The sequence below is a fragment of the Zingiber officinale genome, chromosome 8A (genome assembly GCF_018446385.1).
Source record: "Zingiber officinale cultivar Zhangliang chromosome 8A, Zo_v1.1, whole genome shotgun sequence".
Lineage (NCBI taxonomy): Eukaryota > Viridiplantae > Streptophyta > Magnoliopsida > Zingiberales > Zingiberaceae > Zingiber > Zingiber officinale.
Window position 1 is genome coordinate 10,132,970 of NC_056000.1, and position 17,431 is coordinate 10,150,400.

Here is a 17,431-nt window from a genome sequence, read left to right on the forward strand (position 1 = left end):
TCGGCGACCTCCTTATTCTTCGCCGCCTCAATCTCTGCAGCTCTCAACTTAAGCCGCTCGGTAGCCTTGGCGCGCCACATGACTTCAGCTACAGAAACGAAGAATAAATCAGTTAGAACTAAGGAAAAAGGGCGAGAAGAATGCTTACTCATGCTATAAGGCAGGTCGGCTTGGACAGGGGACAAGCCGAATATATATAGCACCCCGGGAAGGAGCAGCTTATCGATGTTGTATCGCTGGCCAACCAGCCGATTGGCTGCATGAAGATAGGCTGGATCGCTCTTAAACCTGCCGAGCTCCGGTTGGGTTGGCACTGCCGTCTGCCATTTGGTTCGGAAAGACGGCCGCTCGGGAAAACGCAAGTAGAAGAAATATTCTTTCCAGTGCTTGTTGGAGCTCGGCATATTATCGAAAAGAACAAAACCTATCCTAGATTGGAAAATGAAAGTGCCCCACTCGGATTGTTTCGGATAGTAGAAGTAGTGGAAAACTTTGGGGTCCAGTGGGATGTCGTTCAGTTTAAAAAGAATTACCACCCCGCTCAGCAGCCTAATGGAGTTCAGAACAAGTTGGCTGAGCGGGATGCGAAAATAATTGCACACTTGTACGAGGAACCGGTGCGGAGGAAATCGCAACCCGGCCAAAAATTGATCTCGGAAAAAGAGAACGGTGCCAGGTGGCGGGCCATGAGGACGGTCGGTGGGGGTGGCTAATACTATATTGTGGTCAGCCGGGAGTTCATATGTCCGAGCGAGACGCAGGGCGTCCTCCTCGTCAAACTGACTCTCCATGGTCGTGTACCAAAGACCAGGAGCGCCGGCGGTCGGCTGAGAAGTGCTAGCCATGGTCGAAAGTAGGGGAGAAATGCAAGGCGGAAAGGAAACAAGAGAGTAAGCGAGGAAAGTTGGCGATAAGACGGAAAGGACAGCTAATGAAAAGTGCAAAGGAACGACGGAATGAAGAGTGAGGGAGGCTTACGAGCGAGAGGATGATCGAAGAAAGAGGCTGTAAAGTCGCTGGAGAGCCGAAAGATGAAGTCGCCGGAGCAAAAAGAGCAGCAAGGCTTCGGAGCAATAGGGAGCAGAAATGCAGCGGAGAGAAGAGATCGAAAGATTTATAGTGTTGGCCCCGAATGGCCTCAGCCGTCAGATTCAGGTCGCAAGAATCGAAGCTGTCATCGAGCCGTTCATTTCAAACTGCGGCTGTCCCATCGGAGGTAACGCCGCTGCCGTATGCTGACGACATCGGGAGCGCCACGTGTCAGCAGGACACAGGGTGCATTTAATGAACGCCCCTTATCGCGCGCAGCGCGCGTGCCTGGCGTTAATGGAGAAGATTCGGCATGAATTCCGAGGGGATACTGAAGGCGTCAGCATGATAGCGCCGAACGGGCATGAAGAAGAAGGTAAGCCGGGCGGATGAATCTTCCTGGGTCCAGCATAGTGGTCGTTACTCAGTCAGACCGGCAGTCCAGTCAGTCGGACTTTGACGCCTCTTTCGACTGGACTTAAAGAGGTGGCAAGTGATCCGGTGATAAGGCCGGGGGGCCCTCAGGAGGGCAAGGTCAAGGACACGTGGAGGTCAACAATCAAAGGGGGGTCAACCCCATGGGCTTGACAAGCGGGCGGGACAGGCCGATCACTAGGCAATGACCTTCATCCGAGATAGCAACCATCTGGCCGTGAGCCCAAATTTCCAATGAAGGGAAAAAGATCATATGGCCGAGCGGATAGTCCGCTCGGATCATATGGCCGAGCGGATAGTCCGCTCAGCCGCATTGCAAATCAAGAGTAAAGGCCGAGCGGTTGCCCGCTCGGCCAGGGTGTCAGGCTATGAGAGCCGAGCAGGCGACGACTCTGAACCTTCCCGGACGGACGACCACCTAAGCCAGACCAAAGGCGAATATTCTGGCCGAGCGGCTTGATGGCCGATCCAGGAAGAGAAAGTCAAAAAGTATGGGACAGCGGGTACGTCATCTTAATAACCCCTGTTGCTGACAACAGGCATGTTCGAGAACCAGGCCATACTCAGTATCGTACGAGAAAGGGTTCTGCTATCCCATCAAGGAGACGCTCAGACTCTAGCAGTATGGCGTCAGACATGCTCTTCTGGCAAGCCCATGCTGCGGTATGGTATAGGACACGTGTACACCTCGGTTCGTGTGCACCAAGCTCCCATAGCTCTATATAAGAGCCCTTAGACTTCACCGGAGGTATGAAATCTCTGATCCTGGAAGCCACCTTCTTGTTCTTTCGTCTGCCTGACTTGAGCGTCGGAGGGTCGTCGCCGGGAACCCCTTCCCGGCTCGACTTCTTTGCAGGTTCGCCGGAAGTCGGTACAAGTGGTCGGAGATCTACGTCAGCAGTCGGAGAGCGCCACGTACCCAGTGTCCGTTGATTCAGTGATTCGAACAGGATCAACCACTATTATCTTAAGGGCTATAATTCTATCCCCTTTTCTAACTACTCCTACAGCTTCATCCTTTAACAAACTATCTACAATAATACCCACTTCATTTCTTGCTTTACTCTTTCCAGTGTACCATAACTTAAAATCCGAGTTCTCTATCATCTTTGCCTTCTCGCCTGTCCATTTTGTCTCTTGTACACACAAAATACTAATTTTTCTCCTAATCATCATATCTACTACCTCCATTGATTTATCAGTGAGAGTTCCTATGTTCCATGTTCCAAATCTTAGATTATTAGTTTTCCTATCATATTTATTTTTATCCAACCTATGGTGTGAGAACTCTTGCCTATTTAACACTACACTCAAGTTCTCATGGAGATGTAGCGGTCCTTGCTGAGACGTTACAGTCGGATCTTGTAATGCGAACTCTTGCATATTTAGAACTACACCCGAGTTCTGGAGATGTAGCGGTCCTTGCCGAGACGTTACAGTCGGACCCTACAACGCGTTCCTTCCGGGGAACAACCTAGCATTAGCACAATAGTTTAATGGATTCATTCATTGAATATTTGTCATAGTTTGACGCTGACTGGCAACCTAACGCAACCCTCCTCCTTTATCCGGGCTTGGGACCGGCCATGACCGATCGTCATGGGCGGAGTTTTCCAAACATGCTTAGAAGCTCAACTAAGGAGATGATTCTGAGTTCTTTTATCGATAATCCAATTGGGAGCTGTGCGCCAAACATGGAGATGCTAGGATACAGGACTGCATTGCAGATCTGTAGAGAAGACAGTGAGGAGCTCTTTACCGCATGGCTGATGAATGGAGAGGTCCGAATAAGGCTTAAACCTGTTCATATTTACATCTTAATGAGTTAATCTTGTTCTACTTTGATGATGGAAAGACAATTGCCCCTTGGCTTTAAAGCACTGAAATGGACAAAGTTGTTAGGCATAAAAAAGGGTTGCAAACAATTGCTCGTGCAACCTAACAAAAAATTGCCGTATCATAAAAAACGCACTATCTTGGTAATATAACTTTTTATCAGTGGTAGAATCAAATATATATAGGTAATGAGTAGCCATGTTGATTTAGGATCAAAGATGTGTGGTAATTCAACGAAGAATCGTAAGTTCAACCGACTTTGGTCTTAACTCAATATGTTGGATACAATCAGTTCAACTGATTGAATTGTGGACATAATCTTTCCAGATAGTGATTCTATCACAAGGGTGTTCCAAAATAAAAGTGGTGTCCAGCAGAGTAAAGAAAAGAAAACATCATCAGCTCATTCAATGACAGTTTGTCATGAATTTCACCTGTATTGACACCATGTAGAAACATATAGTACTCGCATGTTATGTATTATTGTAAACCATCATTGCATAGCAAAGTAATGAAGTAATCAGCTGAATTGACATAGCTAGTAATTTATGGAGATATTTTTTGGCCACAGGAGTTTACTTCATACTTTGTCAACTTGCATCTTTGTCTGACTACTTAAGATTTCAGTTCAAAGTGTTTAAGATAAATATTTCTGACTTACCTGGTTTCACACATTTGCTTGATCATTTTCTAGATTCCTGGCTTCAGCTCAGCGAATGACACCAATCATACTTGTCAAATGTCGCGAAAGTAAGTTGATGATTCAAAAGTCACTAGTTTCAATATCTCATCTCTTGAATTTCTGCATCAATTGAATCCTAAGTCTGAATTTAGTTTAGGTAATAAAAAATATATCAGCTTATTTGAAAAATTATGTATGCAAATATACTATGGTTACAATCGTTTGTTTCACACTATCCTTTCTTGATATAGTTACAATACATGTATTATTTATTTATTTTTATTGCAAAACTTTCTCTTGCTAATTTATTTATTTATTTCTCATAATTCATGGATATCTTTAAGAAAATGTTTGGTCTTGTAAAACATGTAAAAAATCCTAAAATAGTTGCATGCTATACTTATCCTTCTTTTAATTATCACGAAGGGATGCTAAGAAATGCGAATTGCTGAAATATTTGATTGCTAATCTTACAGAATATCATCAGAGATCATTGCTTTTGGAAACCAGCAAACTGGCACTGCACAGAAGACAAACACAGAGGATAATAGTTTAAGCTTGCTTAATGATCACTCATATGATATCTGGGGTACTATCAGGCGAGTAACACACTATTAAAATAAGATTTAATTTTTTTTAGCCAGGTTCTAGAAACAGACTGCAAATCCTTATTTTAAATTTTTTATATGATACATGCATCTTCATGTTCTTACTCAATGAAAACTCACGAGATGGAAAAGTTTATCAATCTTGGACTCTTTCATAATAGAATAATCTTTTGAGATCTATTTTTCATCATCAAACTTTCAACATATTTAACCATGCATTCTCTAATATTAGCTCACAAATACGGGCATCATGCTCATATTTTTGAAATTTTACTGCAATCACTTGGTAGGTTTCTTGTTGTTTTCTGTTGAATCTCATCTTCATATTTCATTCATTTAGTACTGATTCCTTATGTATTTGATCAGGAACGCTGCAGAGAAAAGCATCCAAGCTATTAACTTGCTGTTGGCTCAGGTTAAACTTCTAATTCAAAGACATGGATTCTAACAATTTAAACATAATATTAACCTAAAGATTGTCTTTTTTTTAATGACAATGAAATTATGTGAAACTCTGGTGGTCAATTTTTACCTAGGCATGGTTTGAGAGCTCCCAAGAAGTTGGTCTTCAGAGCTATGGTAGGGGCCCTTAATACTTTTTTTTAAATTTTCTTCATGCTTGGTCTAATGTTATAATTTGCAAGTAGTTACTGGTGTGATACTGCAAACATGGAACTCTAGCAAAATTAAGAAACAATAGAACTGTTCATAGGGTGCATATATAGATCAGTTATACTAGTACATCAAAATGAGCTATTTTGAGGTTCATTTAAATATTGACAAGCTTTGTTCAAGTTATGCTAGATGATTCTCAGATAGAAGGACTATTAGTGGTGGAGGTGCTTGCTACTAAGTTGGTTGGTAGAGATTTTAGAAGTCATTGCCAAAGTGGCAAAGTCCTAGGTCCAAAACCCACCTTCACCAAATGAGGGCTTGCCCGCATATATCTATCTATGTTATATATAACATGCAGGAACACAATTGCCCTTCCCTTCCCTCAAAAAATAAGTTCCATCACTGCAATATGAATTTTAAGCAATTTGGCACGGTATATAGGAAGGAGCTGACTTGTTTAAATGGAGGTTCCCACTATTGTTCAATGTTTGTGACAATCAAAATGTTCGATTATACAACTGAACTTGGATTTTCCTGCTTTCGCTCTAAGTTATAGGAGACTGGTACCTTATCTGGACATCTTGATGCTGGTGAGATTGGTATGAAATATTGATCCCTGACAAACTGTATATGAATTCAGTTGGAGATGGAGCTCTACGGGCTAGTTCAAGTTTGGCATATCAATTCTTGTTTCATGGAGGTAAGGATGATGGGAGTTTTGAGGGGGCCTAGAGACCATATGCTTCTATGCAAGTCAGTGTTTTTGCTGTCTGTCATTGCATGGTAAACTAAATAAGAAAACTGTTCTTACAAGGAAGAGAGTTCGACAGACACTCAAGTTCCTCAGATGAAACAGCAAACCATTTGTTTTCTGAATGAGTGGCTGTTCAGCAGGGGAGGAGGCGGATCTAGCCAGCATACTCTTCTCAGTGGGTAGGGCATATATCAAGAAAACATTGGTCTACAGCAGTTCTGAACTTATCTTAAAGGAAAAGAAAAATCTACAATGCAATCGTGCAAGCATCATTACACCGCTGCAATATTAGTTTCAGAAATAGCTCTGATGGCTTGTGCAGAAGTGGAGGTTCAGGATCTCACAAGCAGTCAGGGAGATGCAGTTTATCTTTCTTTGAGCCATCAGTAGCATGAGCTTTCTCATTTTGTTAAGTTCTCTCATTTGGCTCTCTTTGTAATCATGTCTAGCTGCACTCACGCAAATTCAAACTCGGAGTTCTGCAATAAACAAAATTGAGTAGTGCAACCACTCAAAATCCTTTCATTTTTTTCTTATTAAAAAAAGGATAGTGATGAATAAGCATAGTCTGCAAAGGAACATTGTGAACTCTTGCACAATTAGAAGGTATCTAAATTACCTTGTGGAGTAAAGCAATAGAGACAATATTCATATTGTTGAGACTTTTTCTTATGTGCATTTTTTGTGTCATTTTTTTTTCCGGCAGGAGGAGGTATGTTGCCATGCAAAACCAGATACAAGCTATTATAGAGTCTCAAAATAACAGCACAATACTAGGTGTTGCAAAAGGACCGACAATGCTTAGAAATGAATTCTGCAATGCGTCCATGGTTGAAACTGGCACTCAAGTTCAGACGTTTATGTCTCTCTCCAATTCAGCTACTTCTCCTTTTGATACTCTTTCAGTGGCAGCAGTAGACCCAAATTCTTCTGCTGTCAGCATACTCAAAGGCTCACTGAAAAATAAAAGGCTTGCTAGAGAAGTAACTTCCAATGTGGTTTCAAATATTCAAACAGAAGTAAATCTCATATGCAATCAAGGCATCCAAAATGAGATCTACTGGTCAATGAATTTCATTTGGTATCATCTATTTCAGAGCAGAATTCGATGACAAAAGTTGAGATATCGTTGGAGTCAAATACTGAAGCATTTCTTAGTCCAGTAAATCAGTTCAGAACTGGGACAGTGTCTCAAGAACCATCACAGATCGGATCATCTACCGCAGTGCTTGCCTTCTCCACTGGCTTTGATGCATGTGATGATCTTGTCAATTCAGCACAAACTAATTCCATTTGTGAGAGTACCAAAAGGCCTATAGGAAGTCAAAATTGGAATCATAAATCCGTAGGTATGTTGCAATTCTATCACTTATGTGTTTTAGAGGCTAGAGGCTTGTTCTTATTATGGTAGCAAAAAGATAGAATCCATCATCCCAACGGCCCCACACAGTCGGGCTCACGACCATCTATGAGAAAGTAAATCGGGAAACTGTAGTTGCCCAGTACGGGAGGGCTTTAAAAAATTGTCACTAAAAGCTTTGGTGATAACAATATCAAATTCTTTTTCAACTAATATTTGTTGTAACATAATTTGAATTTCTCATATTGGTACAGTATGCGTCTAATTTGCCCCCACAAAACCTCTCATCTTTGTATCTTTTGTTGTAGATTATGGAGAAAACACGTTACAAAACAATGTGAAGGATGACAGAAAGGTATGCGATTTTCTATGGGTGAAGTTATATCTTATTGTACTACTTGTTCATAGGCGGATTTCTGAATATCATAACTTAATCACAGAGCGTCCAATTTACTTTCACAGAAAGGAAATTTAATTCGGTTGGGATCAGTTAATTCCTCAGTAATTTCTGGTATGGTTCAGCTGATTCTCAATTTTTGCAACCTTTTTCTTGAAAAAAAGTTTAATTCTTCTACATTATCTAATAGTTATCTGCAATCCATAGTCCTCCATCGAAGGTTTGCCCATTTCAAAATACATATACCAATTTTATAGCGATGCCCCATTGACTTGCATTGGCCGCACCTCTCAACCCTTCTTTTTTCTAGTCATCTTGTCTAACCAGAGAAGTTATGCAGAAGACAAGGGCGATCCTACAAAGAAGCGCCTGGTCGAGCTTTCAAGGAAGTATGTTGCCAATAACTTGAACTTTGTAATCATCCTTATTTTTTCACAAGTACTGAAATTGAGGTTATAATTTGCTAAAACTGAGCCCTGAGGTTCCCATCGTCTTCAAGTACTGCATATGAAGTTGATATGTCCTGTAGTCTACTGTCAATAACATTTTACTACCAGAAAATTTTTAATTTTGTTTAATCTCATCATTCAGAATGGCAGATGCAAAAGAGAGAAGTTTGGCACCTGCTTTGCCGCCAGATATGCAAGCAGTTCTTAAGCGCTGCGAAACGCTTGAGAAGGAAGTTAGATCGCTGAAACTTAACCTCTCATTTATGAATAGGTATGTAAGTAGGATTCTTTCTTTTATAGATGTATAGATTAAGTCAAAACTCTTTAGTTCTGTTATTACTAGTAAATCATTTTTTAGTTAATAAAAGTTTGCGTTCTATGCCATGTGAATTGCAACTTAATTAATCCTTTAAGAACTTTGTTCATTTGTACTGTGTATTATAATGATATGTTTAGGTCAAAATTTTTATGACTTTACTCTTAAATTTTACCTAAATGATCTTATGTCAATGGAAATATCTTATATCCTTTTAAACTCATGATCTTTTCTATATCTTTTCAATATGAGACTTTAATTGTATCCCAATAATTCTCCTCTTAAATGAAGGACCATAATTACTCTCGAAGTTTGAGCCTCTCTGCAAGTATTAGGTTATTCTTGACTGCTTCGGGTCTTCCTTGTAAGTATTCGATCATCCTGATCTGTTTCGGACCTCCCCACGAGCATTCGATCATCCTAACCTGCTCCGAGCCTCCCCGCGAGCATCCGGTCACCTTAACCTGTTCCGGACGTTCCTACAAGCATTCAGTTATCTTGACCTACTTTGGGTCTCCCTACGAGTATTCGGTTACTTTGACCTGCTTCGAGCCTCCCTACGAGTATTTGGTTACCTTGACCTGCGTCGGACCTCTTCACAAGCATTTGATCACCCGACCAACTCTGGACCTTCTCCGGGAGTATTCGGTTACTTTGACCTGCTCCTGGCCTCTCGAAGAGCATCCGGTCATCTTGACTTACTCTGAGCCTTCCTGCGAACATTCGATCACCCTGACTTGCTCCGGACCTTCCCATGAGTATCCGGTCATCCTGACTTGTTCCAGGGCCTCCTCGCAAACATTCGGTCAACCTGACCTAATTCAGGCCTACTCTCAACTTCAAAGTCACCCCACATGATATCTGATCTGGATCATGACTCTAATACCATTTATTAGGACTGAAAAATGTTTACATATTTTTATAATAATATGATATTATTCACTTTATTCGTAGACTCTTCTATGAAAAAAAAAAAAAAAAAAAATCTTATGTCAAGATATCTTATATTTTTAAAATATATGATCCTTTTCATATTTGTTCAATCTAAAACTGTCCCAATAATTTTATTGTTACAAACAATGCCAGGAAAGATGCTAACTAACTGGCATCTGGTGATTGCTTCCTTAATACTTTCACCTGCCAAAACATTTGAGTAGGGCTACGTTTGGTTGGGTGTAATATAATCTAACTTATAATGTAATCAAATTTGTAATGTAATGTAATGTAATCTTGATTACATTACTACGTTTGGTAATGTAATGTATGTAATCTTTGATTACAAAGGTGATTACATTCTTTTGTTTGGTGTCCATTATTTTTTATAAGGAATGTAATTCATATTATTATAAAATGACAAAAATATCCTGTGACCTCTATCGGCGGTCGCCACACCTCTGCCAGAGTTTGCGGTAGCCATCGGCAACCAACGGCTGGCGATCGGCGGCCGCGGTCGGCCGACGACGACGGCGGTGGCCGGCGGCGACCGGCGGCCGGCGACCGGCGGCGGGCGGCGGTCGACAACAGACTAGGGGTATATTCGGCATTTAAACTTTGGTGAAACAATGACCTCGTAATGTAATCAGATTACATAGCATTTGCTTTGTAATTCAGATTACAAATCTTCACTACCTTTTGTAATCCAGATTACATTACATTACAACTTTTAAATCAAACCAAATAAAATAATCGACTTTGTAATGTAATCTAGATTACATTACAAGGTAGATTACAGGTTACCAAACGCAGCCTAGATTCAGTGTCAAGACCTGAATATACTTTCACTAAAGAAAAGGATTTATCTGTATTTCTGAAACTATGAAATTGGACAGCACTGATTGCTTAACTGAGTTCAGCTATAAGGTGATGTACCACCTATGAATTATATTGTCAATTATCATGATATAATTTTTGTTATTTAATTAAATATTCATGCACAGAAACAAAAAATTTGGTATGCGCCGCCGCATGCTAAAGACTATAATGTTGTGTGATATATTATAATACGAAGGTATGAGACTTGATACCGTTAATTATTATGGCAAATAATGATAATAATTCTTGTTATTTAATTCAATATTCGTGATTACGTTGATGCTGACCCAATGCAACTAATTGACCCGCGGACGATAAGCGACAAAAAAAACTGACGTGGATTTTTAGAAATCGACGGGGGAACCGTTTAGCTTAGAATAAGTCCGGGGGAGCAACATACCAAAAGAGAGTGGGGATAAATTGGACAGCTTCCGTCCCTCGCTCGCACCTCCCCCATTTGTTCCTCCGTCGACGCCACGATTTCAGGAACGGTCTGCTGGAAGGCCGCCAGGTACCGATCTCCATCGAATTTGGTGTTGTTTGTTTATGTTAGATCTTGGTCGTCTATACTCGATTTGATTTACGGGGCACTTGCTTGTTGATTGAAACCCTAGGGTTGATCTGGTTCGGAGGTCTGATGGTTGTTTGAGGTTTGGAGATTTAAATTATGATTCGCTGAAGGATTAGGGTTTCGATCTTTCGGCGAATTTAGCTGATTTGAGGGGCTATCGTGTTTCGAGCGATTCGGAGTTGGTTCGATGATACCTGGTAGAGGTTGAGTTTTGAAAATAATTATCAATGGATTTGATTAGAGGGCTCGGATTTTTCTTGATTATATAGGTTGTCGATGCTGAACGTCAGGTTTGCTATAAACATATGTTGATGACTTCTAAGGATATGCCCGTGCTGTTTGAATGTTTCCCGTTGCGGTCAAGTTTCTATATTTGGATAGATTGCTAGTTCATCTGTAGTTTTCACGTTGATAATCTTAGCACCTTTTCTCCTGTACTCTTGTAAGCATGAGTTTTTTTTCATATCAATAATGTAATACCGGTCGCATGCTTAATTTAGTGTGCCTAATTTTGTATAATTTTTTTTTGTCATGTTTCCATGATCATGTTATTTTATAATATCCTGTGGTATCTTCTACGCTAGTAATGACTCCATGATACGTTAGAAACATAACTAATTAACAGGAACAGCTGCATATCACTTTATTCTGAAATACATGTTTGAGTTGCTCTGATTTGGCATTCAAACATATCTTTGAGGTGCATTCATGCAATTGTGTATTATTTCTTCAGCAGGGATTTTTGTGTCCGTATCTCTGATAACTATATATATATCACATTCTCTCCTTTTTGGTCAGGTCACACAGTGTATTCTACTGCTATAGTGATACTTGACGGATGGCGCAAGTGTACTCTTGGCTGAGTTTTATTAAGTTCCGAGTTTTGTTCCTTGATGGAGTTATTGATTGGCGACTTTCTGCTAATGGAGACTTTATTCTCACCTCTTTGATGAACTGCACATAGAATCCCACATCCAATCTACAGTACCAAGAGGCTGGCGTGCCGATTTTCTTTGAAGTTGGTCTAGTGTTTGCATTGCTGCCTTATTACTGGACTTCTTGCCTTTGCATGTATGCAGCACACTTTCTATCAACAACTTTGGCATCTTCTTTTTATCTTACATGGCCACTACAGCCTTTGTGGGAGCCTATTTGAAAGTCATGAAACCACTGCATGAAAATTATACTGCTGGTATGTTTTTCTCTGCTACTGTATTCTATTTTCATAATAGGGTAATCTCAACTAATTAAATTGTGAAATTTTCTAATTTTTGCCTTGTTCTCTCAGGTGTCTTTCACTAGCTCTTTCATTGCCCTGTCCCCTTTTCTTCTATCGACTTTTCTCTGTTTCACTTACTGCTTCGACTTTTATCAAGAATGGAGTCAATAAACAATCGATAAGTTGATCAAATTTCACCATAAACTTTGGTGCACTTCTCCAGTGTGCTGGTTGATACTATTCATTCGAAGTATCTGCTTATTGTCCTTGAGACTGCAGTGGGACAACAATCTCTCGTACATTTTGGCCTATATGTTAGAATGTTTTTGGATCTTCTGTATCAGTTTGAACTCTCAACAAGTATCTCAATGCTCTTAGAAGCTCTTCCTGAGAAGTGCTTGTCTGTAGTGGGAACACACTCATTGTTGCACACGCATCCTTCTTTTGACTAGGACAATAAAAAGTGCATAGTCAAGGATGGATAGGTGAGTTCCACATTATAGTGTTTTTCTAGGCTAGCAATATTGAATTGTATTTACTTGGACTTTTTAATCCTACAGGTACAAATTAATCAAGGAAGTTGGAGATGGAACTTTTGGGACTGTTTGGCGGGCAATAAACAAGCAAAGTGGTGAAGTGGTGTGTTGTCCTTTGAGAATTAAGAGGCTTCTATGTTTTCTTTTAATTTGCATTATAATGCTACACTGTTGAGAATAAAAACATATTACTTTATTGTGCCATTCAAATCTCTTGCACATTATTCTTTAGCCCACTTTATATGGTCAAACCGTACAACTTTATATGTTCTATTTATGTTGTTTCTGTATTTCTAGAGTCATGCAGCTGAACAATTTACTGTGATTTAATGTTTAATCAATCAAAATTAGTTGTCATCTTTGACTACATTACTAAATGTTATTGGAAAAATGGTTATTGTTCTGACCATTTGCATCCACAGGTTGCTATTAAGAAGTTGAAAAGAAAGTATTACTCATGGGAGGAGTGTTTGAATCTACGGGAAGTAAAGGTAATTTTGTGTAGTATATTTATGCAATATAAATGGTCCTCTTTAGTTTTCTCATCAAGATGCATGATTTCCAGTCTTTGCGAAGGTTAAATCATCCAAACATTGTCAAGCTCAAGGAGGTGATTAGAGATAGTGATATGTTGCACCTAGTATTTGAGTACATGGTATGATTATTCTCTATCTTTGCTTGTCAGACTTTACCTACTAGGGTCTGAATAAAGTTTGCTTCAAACAGGACTGCAACCTCTACCAGCTTATGAAAGAAAGGGGCAAACCCTTTTCAGATGTTGAAATTCGAAATTGGTGTTTTCAAATCTTTCGAGCATTAGCTTACATGCACCACCATGGTTATTTTCATCGTGACCTAAAGCCTGGTACCGCTCACATTTTCTATATTTTATGAAGGTTGAATTTGTTGCCATAGAAAAGCTTGTATGCCACCATATATTTGAGGTCCTTTTGGATAATAGTGAAAGATATGCATAATATTGTTTAATTTGCAAGTCAATCATGCATGGATTAGTATTTTCATTCACATATTTCAGATTTTTAATTTTTTATGCTAATTAAGCAGTACCAAGCTAATTTGAAATTCGATAATAGATATGAAATACTCATAATTCATTACAAAAGATTATTATCTTTGAAAGATTAGCTTTGTTGGGTGGGTCAAGTTTTTCCCTTCTGTTAATCTGTTCCTACAACGTTGTTATCTAGGATTAGCAATTATTCTGTTAAATGTGATTTATGCATCCGTAATTTTAATTATTCTGGTGAAGTTAGCATTCTGTTAAACTAGATTATGACCTTTGCAGAGAACTTATTGGTAATTAAGAACCTTGTGAAGATAGCAGATTTTGGCCTTGCTCGTGAAGTTCATTCGAAGCCACCATTCACAGAATATGTTTCAACACGCTGGTAAGCATGATTGTGACATGCACATGTGATCTTATGTTTTTTTATTTTCACGTGCTTTGGTTGTGGTGATGTCATAGGTATCGAGCTCCAGAAGTTTTGCTTCAATCTTCTATTTACAGTTCTGCAGTTGGTTAGTGAACTAAATCCAGTATATACATCTAATCAACTTTGTTTTTATATGAAATTATTATATTATTCAAATGTCAGATATGTGGGCAATGGGAGCTATCATGGCTGAACTTTTCACACTTCGTCCCCTTTTTCCTGGATTGAGGTACTCGTCAACTTGGTACATTTTCTTTGTTAACTATAAAACTTATAATTTCTCCTATCCTATAACTATAAAGGGATATTGTAGACCCTTTGTTGACTAGCTATTTGCGCATTGTTTATTTTGCTAAATGACGGATGCTTTAGGTGAATTTGAACTTTCTGTAGAGGTTAAGTAGTTTTAAGTGTCCAGCTAAATTGATATAGCCTTTAATTTCATTGATTGATGTCTCAACCCCTCTACCAGCTAATTTATTTGGACTATAATTTTCAGTGAGGCAGATGAGTTATTCAAAATCTGCAATGTTATTGGATCTCCAAATAGCTACTCTTGGTCAGAAGGACTACAACTTGCAGAAGCAATGAAATATCAGTTCCCACAGGTGTGTTTGTTGTTCTGTAAATTTATTTTTCCCCACTCTGTACAACTGATTTACTAGGATCACTGGGTTCTCTTTCTTTTGAGAATTTTTTTAACATTTGTCAATTGGTTTGCACATCGGAGTTGCAAACTTGAGATACTAACATAACCTATCTTTGGCGGCAGCATGGCTGTTGTCTTGTTGCTTCTTTGATGATCCTAGGTTTGGTGTCCAGACATGGAAAACATTTGTTTTATGTTTTGCTTTCTTTGCTTTTTGACTCAAATTGAGAGGAACATTGCTTATATCCTATGAAAGCTTGAATAAATTTTGATGTCTTATTATGACTGCCTTAGTTTGCTGGTATCCCTCTTTCCGTGCTGATTCCAACAGCCAGCAAGGATGCTGTTGACCTTATCTCGGTAAGTCACAAAATGAATAATTCTGCTCTCACTATTGGCAGTTTGAGATACGTTGACTTTTTTTGGCCATTCTTGTATTCTAATATCTTCACTTATTTGGCAGTCACTTTGTTCGTGGGACTCCACTAAAAGACCCTCTGCACTGGAGGTTCTTCACCATTCTTTCTTCCAGGTAATTTATTGCATAGTGATCCTTGTTAAATATGATTTGTTGAACAGAATACTCTGAGAAGCAATAAGATTTATTATGTTCATGTTCAACTACTTGCAGTCTTGCTTTCACATACCACCATCACCTCAGTTGAAACCAGAGGGAGTGTACAAAACACCTTCATCAGGTTAAGTCTCAGATGATTTTATTATTATTAAATTCAATTATTCTCTAATCTTGTAATATTAAGCAGCCATTAAAGGTGCGTTGGTGTCAAAATGTGTTAGAGACCCCTCTCTCGGGGTTTTATCCAGTACAAGGCTTGCAAGAAACTTTCCGACCCATAGTTCAAATGAGTTTTCAGGGACAGGTGGCCTTCATTGTCCTATCTATTTATACTTTCTCAGTTTCTATCAAATAATTGTTCTATAATTTGTTTTATTTTGTGGCTTGTAGGTGTGCAAAGAAAGCTGGAGATGAATCATCAGGTAGTTTATAGTTAATTTAATTTCATTTTTTATGTGAAAACTTGTTTAGTTATCTTATCGCCTATTGCCTGGTGTCTGGTATAACTACAGGACCGCCGGAAGGATAGAAGGATTGAGAATGATGTTAAACCATATAACCATCAGATAGCTCCAAGGAACATCAAAGATGGTAAATCCTTGTAATTACCTGAATCAGAAATGATCATTATGCTGTGGTGATAGAGAAGGGCCTTAATTTTTCCTTTGTTGGTAGGATCTCTCGTTAGAGATGTACATAGGACCTCAACTGTGATAGAGAAGTTGGCCAACCTGAAACTGAACTCGAATAGAGGTATGGAGGAAGATGGCAAGCTGTTATATCTGAAATCACATCCGCATAGACAACCTCCAAAGAATGGAGTATGGCGTGCTCATGCCTACAATCTCGGTCGACCCCGTGAAGTTCCTGCTGCTGGAAGTTATTATACTAGAAAAGTCGTTGGCTGATGCCCACGTTGATTACTAGAGGAAGCTTGTTTCGTGGTGGAGGTACCAAAAACCTTAGCTTGCAGTCTATCACTATTTTATCAATGTTCTACTAAATAAATTATAAAACCATAACACCCATATGTTGTGTTGATGTACGTGTTTTTCCTAGTATGATGTGTGTTTGTTGTGCTTGTTCTTCTTAATTTTGAATATCGTAATAATTAATTGTTTCTGGGATGATTGTGGTGAGGATTAAGATAACGCCAGGCATGCTATGTGTAATTCCAAAATGCCACATTACATTGGTTTCTTTGACAGTCTAACTATTTAATACGATTATTTGTCGATGTGCTTAAATCAATGATAATTATTTAGCTTTATTATCAAATCTGGATCCGTTACACTTGTGAGCCGGCGATTTGGACCGTCGGCATCTCGGTGTAGGTGTTAACGTACCTCTTCCGATTGGAGGTTGGTTTTTCCTTTTCTTTCGTTGAACGGTTCGGTGCTGATATTCTAATAAAGGAATGTATTTTTTTAGTATCTAGTGTTTCTATATTATATTAGATAAGATTACATATTAAATAATTATTTTCATGTTTAATTTATTATTAGATTAAACTACTATTGCTAGAAATGTTTTTTTACGTAAAATGTAAAAAATAAAAATAAGAAGACAAAATTAGACGTGGAAATAAATATTAAAACTTTAATATATTATTTATATATTAAAATATATCAAATCATACTAATATTTTAATATCAATATTCATATCAAATTTTTTATATATATAAAAAACTAACATGATACAAGAAGTTCTCGCAATCTATTGTCTACAATTTTATCTTATATTTTTATAAAAATTTATTTTCAGGATTCGAACTCATTATCTATTCTATACAACTTTATCTTATTTTTTACAAGAAGATTCGAACCTATTATTTTTTAATCACAAAATAATAACTTTATTATTACGTCAAAACTTCCCTTCATATCGTTTATATAAATTTTTTTAATACAATAACACAAGATTTAAAAAGTTTTATTTTAAAAATAATAGTCAAATTTCAAAACTATATTTTTCTCTCAAAATCAATAACGCGAGCAGGACTACTAATAAATAATTAATAAAAATATATAATTTGATAATATAGGACCTATAAATAAATTATATTTATTATTATTATTATATTTTTTGATAATGACGAGTAATTGATTTTTATGCGACAATAATATGACGA

The 17,431-nt window shown here is 38.4% G+C and overlaps 2 protein-coding genes across 2 annotated transcripts; both read left to right on the forward strand.

Moving 5' to 3' along the window:
• The first annotated feature begins 1,326 nt into the window (after nucleotides 1–1,326).
• Nucleotides 1,327–12,166, forward strand: LOC122010497 (protein CYCLOPS-like). The gene is made up of 14 exons (XM_042567034.1): nucleotides 1,327–1,405; nucleotides 3,628–3,716; nucleotides 3,995–4,050; nucleotides 4,459–4,581; nucleotides 4,957–5,005; nucleotides 5,846–5,988; nucleotides 6,666–6,978; nucleotides 7,062–7,308; nucleotides 7,628–7,674; nucleotides 7,907–7,936; nucleotides 8,044–8,105; nucleotides 8,308–8,436; nucleotides 11,944–12,056; nucleotides 12,153–12,166. Exons 1-14 carry the CDS (start codon nucleotides 1,327–1,329, stop codon nucleotides 12,164–12,166), a joined length of 1,494 nt encoding a protein of 497 aa, XP_042422968.1.
• On the forward strand, nucleotides 10,685–16,429 carry LOC122012362 (cyclin-dependent kinase F-4-like). The gene is made up of 18 exons (XM_042568881.1): nucleotides 10,685–10,804; nucleotides 11,663–12,056; nucleotides 12,153–12,568; nucleotides 12,644–12,722; nucleotides 13,042–13,110; nucleotides 13,185–13,274; nucleotides 13,346–13,484; nucleotides 13,926–14,028; nucleotides 14,106–14,158; nucleotides 14,236–14,302; nucleotides 14,573–14,681; nucleotides 15,017–15,082; nucleotides 15,186–15,254; nucleotides 15,354–15,420; nucleotides 15,487–15,603; nucleotides 15,690–15,721; nucleotides 15,812–15,890; nucleotides 15,975–16,429. Exons 3-18 carry the CDS (start codon nucleotides 12,561–12,563, stop codon nucleotides 16,205–16,207), a joined length of 1,380 nt encoding a protein of 459 aa, XP_042424815.1. The 5' UTR covers nucleotides 10,685–10,804; nucleotides 11,663–12,056; nucleotides 12,153–12,560; the 3' UTR covers nucleotides 16,208–16,429.
• The last annotated feature ends 1,002 nt before the right edge of the window (nucleotides 16,430–17,431 follow it).